A 7,728-nucleotide genomic window follows, 5' to 3' on the forward strand; every position below is an offset into this window, starting at 1 on the left:
TGAACATCTGTGTCACTAGAACAGAGAAGTCATGGACTTTAATAGATATTGAATAAAATATAGAGGGATTTTAAGGCCGGAAGTAACGCGATATTGATAACTAACACACAAAATACTGCTGAGGCAGTAAATATTTGGAATATGTAACATAAAGTGAGAGGTAATCTACAGGAGTGGTGAATGATTTCCTAATTTTCTTTTTGGATTTTAGCCATTTGTAGCAAAATCATCATCATCATCATCACAAAGAGTTCTAGATGCATCATCAATGGTCAGGTAGAACAAAAGTCAAATTAGGCAAGACAGCTGAGATTCCCACACACTTTGTTTAGACTGCCAGTTAAAGAGACTTATTATAATCTTCCTCAGTGCCCATCTCAGACATCTTTCCATGTTATTCATGAAGCTTAACCCCTTATATTAAATCTTCTACTTCCTGCTTGATTGTTACTATGAACAGGAGAAAAGGCTGATGGTCACCTTTGTTTCTAACCCATTCTTAGATTTGAACAGAAACATTCCAAATTGCCTATTATGACCCCTTCCCAGGAGCTACTAAGCTTAAGCAAACATTAGAATTTGCGACCTACCAATTATCCTGTGGAATGTAGCCCAGAAATTCTATTTTGCTACTCTTTTATTCACACTTAACTCCAAAAAGTTCTCCATTTTTCACAAGAATAACCCAAAAAATAATAAAGATCACTCTTGCTTTTACAGGCAGTAGAATGAACAGCCAATTGCACTGATTTGTTGTATTATCTGACTTATTTAATTTCTCTAATGTTTGCTTAGAACCGCTGTTCTAGTTAAAACAGAACCTCAGTTGCAAAAAAAAAAAAAAAAAATAAGATACACAGATTTAAATAAAGGTCACTGTTGCTGTGAAAGGGGGTGCCAGTGTAGCGATCCATCTGTACTTTCCCACCAAGCTGAGTGGAAGTTGATCTAGTGGAGTCTTGAGATACTTATGCAATAAGCTAATTTGAAAAGGGCACCACCGCAGGGTCAAAAGCGACTCTCTTCCTCTTCCACAGCGCGGTGAAGACCAGGGATGAATTTCAAGAGTTGCTTCCGGACGCTGCCCTTCCTGCTCTTGCGAGGCAGGGTCCCAAACGGGCTTGCGAAGTTGCCTTCCCACAAGGGAGACATGGACCCGCTGCTGGTGGTGCTGATGCTGCGGTCTCTCCTTAGGGAAGACCTCCTCAGAAAATCCTCACCGTCCTTGAGGACAAAACACTCGTCATCCGTGCTGGTCTGGCGGCTGAAGGCGCCCCTGCTGGAGTCCTCGGACACGCACGTCTGGTAGCCGTCCTCACTGTCCATGGTCATCGAGCTCAGCCAGCTCTTACAGCTGCTCGCGCTGGACAATCGATTCCGGTCCCCCAGGACCGGGCCTGGCCCAGGGAGAGTTCCAAACAGGGACAGTTCCTCCACGTCCACGCTTTCCAGACTCGGGCAGTTGGCTGCGTCGCCTGGAGTACAGAGCACAAAGTCTACTGTGAAATCAACCCGTGCATCACCCTCTACGAATAAATGCAGTGCACCCAAATTGCTCTTTGAAAAACACAAGAGGGGGAGGGAGAGGGGAGGGGGGAATGGGTGGAGGGAGGGGGTTTGGAGGGATCACTTCTGAGGTTTATCTTATAGGGGTACAGGTGAATCTTTCTAAGAGTAGAATGTGAACGTTTTAAAGCAATAACTGAGAAAATGACATGAAGGCTGTGTTGACCAGTTTGATGGAAGTATTTCAGATTGCATGTGAAAACCCCACACTGTACCCCAGAAGTGCATTAATGTACATAATTACCATTCAATAAATTAAAAAAAAACAAAAAGAAAAAGAAAAACACAAGAAAGAATGGGGGGTGGAAAATATTTCACTTGTGTGAATTAGTGACTGGTTAAGAGGCCATCTGATAAACCTCATAGCAGGGCTTCCCAAACTTTCGTTCACGGACTAGCTTCCTTGGGAACGTTTCCACGGTCACAAAAATTATGATGTGAGACTAAATTTAAACAAGATACTTTGTAGGAGGACATTCCAGCCAACTGACAGTATGCTGATGTGACTTCAAATCTACAAAATAGTCACTTCTGAAACTTAAATGACCTTGAAATCTTTTATTAAAATTCTCACAGATGGTGTGCCAAGGAAGACTGTGGAAATACTATCTGATGACTTTTTCCATTTAGTTCCTCTGATTCATGGTTACTGCCTTTAAAATAATTGTAAAATTATTATAAAATTAATTGAAGTATGTGGGAAACATATTTATAAAACAGATAATTTAAAGGGGTTCATGACAGGTTTTGATCAAAGCAAATATGTCTTCCAGCCTCACTATTCCAAGTTTCAATTCATAATACTTAAATGTTCTAGAATGATAGTGTATCCAGAAAGCTTTCCTATCCTCAAATGAGAAATAATTTATTTGAAGAAATCGAATGTTATCCGCTTGGCTGAATTTTTTCATCAACTTTTCATAACCTCCACCTGGCTCTCCAAATTCAAATGTTAATACCATATCAATATCCTGCCCATGCTCCACCTGATTCTTCACTGTTGGAGTTGGTTAGTATGTTGCTAAATAAAATAGAGTACTTATGATATCAGCATGAGAAAAATGTAATTAGACGATGACTCTACTTTAGAAAAAGTAGCAGAGTACTTCATACTCGGAAATACTTTATTTCTGTAGTAATTATCTTTATGTTGCTCCCCTTTGTCCTTGGTTAAAAATATTAAAAGAGACTTTGTTTTTTTTCCATTTGATTTGCCAGGTTTAGTATGACCAGCACTGCAATGACGAGTTATAATGCTTTCTTTTTTGCTAATACAGCCTACTTTATTTCATCTTGCAAAAAGCTGATGAATTTCTTTTGATTGGAGAGCAATTGTTTTGTATAATCTCAGGCATTGAATGTTTGCTCTAAATTTGGAAAGAGAAGACTGGGCTATAAATAGAGACTTAAACTTAGTGTTATCTAAAGAAGATATAACCCATATTTCACACCCACACAGTACAGGTTACAGTGAATTATTAGTATATGAAAGTTCATTCCTCAGGTTACACCAGTCACACAGCCAACAGCAAATCAACAAATTTTAAACTCAACCCTTTCTTTCAAACTATGCATTTACTATTATTATAATCTTACACATCTCTGTCTTGCTGTGAAGGGTTTCTCTGCTTTAATGTAACTTACAAAATTTGAACAAATGGTAAGAGCTCTGCTCTAGAAGCATGCAAACTATTCTAGCTTCAATATCTTCTAGAAATTTCTACAAATGAACCCCTGAGCTAGTCTCATTTTCAGGAATTTAATTCATTTGCTGAAGTAGGGTAGGAAAGTCAGGCAGTCTTTCCCGTGCTCCTCTAAAATCTCCAGGAGCCTCTGCAAGCCGTGTGTGTGTGTGTGTGTGTGTGTGTGTACTTGTTTTCATGTACACAGGTGTGTGTATGAATAAGGGGATCTGACTTGACTTACTCCTCTTCCAAATATACACTCACTCTGACATGCACAGCAAGAAAACATAAGATGGGAACCCTGATTGGTGATAGAAAAATGTTTCTTGCAATGATGACACTTTTAAGTAACTTAGGGCCAAAAATACTGAGAGGCTGAGATGTTAGTGCGGTTTCTGAACAGGAAACTGCACTTACCATGAAGTAGGCGCTGTTCCTGTAACTGCAGCGATCTGAGCTCCACCCATTTTTTCTTCAAGCTTTGCTGTGAGATAGAAGAAGAAAAGCACTAACTATTAGGAACCCCTAGTAAAACGTAGTTTAATTCTCTGTGTTGAGATTTGATTTTTTTCCCTTTCTTTCCAGCACTACCCATTCCTCCCATTCATGTAAAAGACTTTTGCTGTATGAAAGGAATGTATTGGGAATACCGGTTTCTGAAGAAATAATCTAGCAGCACCACCAACTTTTCTTTTAGAAATAAGAAGAAACAATGAAATGTATTTTGTATTAAAAAAATAGTTTGAATCCAGATTGTGTTTGTAAAAACTTACTTGCTGTTTAGGCAAGGATTTACATTCTGGGATTCCCCAGCTGCAGGATGAAGACAATAATAGATCGAATCTGGGAACCTACTGAGCATGACATGAGTTAATAGATGGAAAATGTTCAGCAGCCTGGGACCCGCCGTTCAGGGTGCTCTAGATGTGGAGGGGAAGGTGCCTCGTCAGGCTTTGAGTTACAGTTGGTTTTGATTTTGATTTTTTTCAAATAGAAGTATTTGAAACATGTATACAAGTTTCTTATCTTTTTATGGTTTTCAGTTAATATTTAAAATGTTCATGCGACTAAAAATTAGTAAATACTTTATAAATATTATCAACCTACACATATAAGCCTGGGGCACTAAGATGGCCTTTTCCACTGCTGGACACCTATTTATTTACCAAACCAGAGAGAAGAACAGATCTCATCTGAAGCGCTTCCTCAGAGGGCTCAATTTAGAATACTGTTAAGCGCAATGATGTTTCAACTGCTTCTTCACAGCACATGAGAGCTGTGGCCTGCTGTGGGAATGGAGTGGAGGCCGTATTGGTTAAAGACAACACGCAAAGCCTGGCCTAACCCTCAGAGGAGGCTGAGGCGATGGAAACTGAAAGCAAACCAGGCAGAAGACATCTGGCAAGACACCATCACTGGCTCACTCTCCCTCTTGCTTCTTGTCCTCCACTCCACCCTTTCCTTTGCCATTCCAGGTCCCTACAACAAGCCTAGCAAGTGGGCACAGCTCAGGTTTGCCATGTATGCTCAAGGAAAGACAGTCTAGCTGTAACTAAGCGGTCTTTTGTAGAAACAAGTCTGGAAGGAGTAGATTATGGCTAAAAAGCAAAAGGAGAAAAAAACATATTTGGGAGGGGAAGGCCTAGGGGAAAGAAAATAATAAAATTATAAGAACATCATTCAATGCTTAAGGAAAACATGGCTCATTCTTTAGTCTTCAAAGACTGAATAACAACTGGGCAGCATTTTCCAAACCTTGATAATAGTAACATTTAATAGCAGTCCTATGGTTGCCAATATTCCATGCAATAAATCAAAGCAATGCCATGCATGGCTCAGTCAATCTCTTGCTCTTTCTGTACGGTAATGGTCTAGACTGGCTATAAGACTGCATTGCTTCCTTTTTCACAGCTCATGTTATCTGTGTACACTTGTGACTCTGTGAAAGTCAAAATTAGGGACCTACAGAATTTAGACTGGCAAAGATCTGGCATATAACACAAACCCATTTCATCTTTGTTATAGGTATTTACCTCCAACAAGAGAATAGGGTGAGATGAAAGAGCTTAAGGGTAAGTTGACAATCAAAAGTAAATATAGAAAGAAGAAAACATTGTACTTCTGCATTTGCATTCAAAAACATACAGTCACAGATTTCTGAGTAGTTAATTTTTATGAAAATTAAAGTTTAAAAATATCTAATTTGTTGATGTGGACCAGTCATTTAAGGATGTCGTCATTCAAACCAAGAAAACACCAGTGTAAAGAGCAGAAGTGTCCCAGTGACTAGTGGTTTTTAGTCTGTAAATAAACTTCCCTATTTTTTTCAGCATCTGTTTCTAGTTACCTCTGTTACTGACATTTCCATCATCTATTTGGTCAAATGTAAAAGCTCTTATAATTAGGTGAGAATTAAACTATATGTGACATCTCACCATACTGGGCTGTGTCACTTCACTGTGCCTAGTTCTGTGCCTGGTACACACTTGCTCAGTCAATAGTAGACAAATGAATACATGAAGGAATGGCTTCCTGAAACAACCCTCAACCATCATGCATTGAATCTGTTCTAAATAGACTTCTAAAGCTTTCAATCACTAGGAAACACACAGTTAAACATTTCCATGGCACATTAGTACTTCTATTATGCTTTCACAGATGATATGCTATTTCATTTTCATAATTTCTCTAAAAAGTTATAGATTAGAAAATGAAGATTCAATGTGGAAAATTGTTTCCCAAGGGCTATACATCCAGTAAGTGACAGAACTAGATTAAAAACTAGCTCTCCCAGCTGGCCCATTGGATGTATTGTTTTCATGTAACATTTGAATCACAGGTAAAGGAAAGGGAATCTCTGAAAATGTGGCTCAAAAAAGAACCACTGTTTCTAAGAAAAGCTTTTGGCCCCATGAGGTCTTTGAGGGACAGCTCACTCACAACGTAAATGTCACTGTGTAGAAGGGAAGCCAGCCTGACCTTGGTTATATGTCAGACCCAGACATTTTTGGTTCAAAAGATAAACTGGAAATCTCATAATTCTGAGAGTAGAAGTGGGACAGAAATGAAAGAAAATAAGCTAAGATTCTGGCTCTTATAGTGGTAGTTTAAAAGCACCTATTTGGAGCATGGGACTTGAGCTAAGGTTTCTACATGAGAAAAGAACCTTGGGTGAAGCTCCACTCCTGGGAGAAGGAGGCTGAGAGCTGCGGCTGCTGACTATAGCTCAGGTGGAGCGTGGAAGGCAGGAGTGCCTAAGTGCAGACCCACACCCTGAGCCAACTAGCATACTGACTCTCCAGGGAAGGCATCTAAGCCTCCAGATCTGGCTCTGAATTGGGAGGCTTGAAGTGGTGAGTGGAGGCAATTGTCTAATTATCACATTGAGCTAAAGGGAGAGGCTAAGAGGTCATGCTGGGGAAATAAGCAAACTAAACACAAAAACACCCACAAATGTTTAATAGTAAGCAAGACAATAAAATTGATGATTGGCACTTGGCTTCTCCCCAAATAAGATTAAAATAAAAAATGTCCAAAGAAGACTTTTAAATAAATATGTTATAATCCTCAGAGATGCGCGAGATCAATATGTTTAAGAACAAGAAATTTAAAACAAAGAAATAAGAATAGACAGACACAAAAAATACTCCTAGACAATAAAAAAGCTAACTTAAAAAACTAAAAAGAACACATTCTATACAGCACACAGATAATATGAGCATTACTGAAGATATTACTAAATAACCCAAAGAGCATATTACACAAAAAAGAGATATAAAATATGAAAGAGTGGTTAGGAGCCACAGAAGGTAAATCAAGAAACTCTAAAATATTTCTAATAGAAATTCTAGAGGACAATAATGAGGAAGGTACATTGGAAGAGATTAAGCTGATAGTTTTCCAAAACTGAAGAAAGGCACAAGTCTTTAGATACAAGTTCTAAACATAGAAATGAATCTAGAACTAATTACAACATAGTAAAACTGTAGATCAATGAAGAAAAAACAGCATCATAAAAGCAATCAGTAAAAATGGCAGAATATTGCCACAAATCTAAATACTGTTTTTTTTTTAAAGATTCCAAAATATAATAGAAAATCCTATTTAAAAAATGATCAGGAAAAAAAGAAAGAAGACCTAAAAAGCTTTCTGTGGTTGTAATGGGCATAATAATAGTTATAATAAAGATTTAAAATGGAATAAAATTTTTTTATTTATTTATTTTAGAGACAGTCTCACTTTGTCACCCTCAGTAGGTAGATTGCCATGGCATCACAGCTCACAGAGACCTCCAGCTCTTGAGCTTAGGTGATTCTCTTGCCTCAGCCTCCCAAGTAGCTGGGACGTCTGGTATGTCTTAAAATCAGTATTTCTAGATTCCATGTAATGTGACTGGGGTTGGGTTCAAACCTGCCACCCTCGGTATATGGGGCCAGCGCCTGGCACCCTACTCACGGAGCCACAGGTGCTGCCCAAG

The 7,728-nt window shown here is 38.7% G+C and overlaps 1 protein-coding gene across 1 annotated transcript in view; it reads right to left on the reverse strand.

Annotated features, from left to right (window-relative positions):
• Positions 1–253: 253 nt before the first annotated feature.
• CYTIP (cytohesin 1 interacting protein) overlaps positions 254–7,728 on the reverse strand; it is a 26,749-nt gene continuing 19,274 nt past the window's right edge. The window contains exons 7-8 of the mRNA XM_003795959.3: positions 3,669–3,735; positions 254–1,475 (exon numbers count right to left, since the gene is read on the reverse strand). Coding sequence (XP_003796007.1) covers positions 1,009–1,475; positions 3,669–3,735 — 534 coding nt within the window. The 3' untranslated portion in view covers positions 254–1,008. The remainder of the gene's footprint in view (positions 1,476–3,668; positions 3,736–7,728) is intronic.

The sequence above is a fragment of the Otolemur garnettii genome, unplaced genomic scaffold (assembly GCF_000181295.1).
Source record: "Otolemur garnettii isolate 467f Iridium unplaced genomic scaffold, OtoGar3 scaffold00098, whole genome shotgun sequence".
Classification (NCBI taxonomy): Eukaryota; Metazoa; Chordata; class Mammalia; order Primates; family Galagidae; genus Otolemur; species Otolemur garnettii.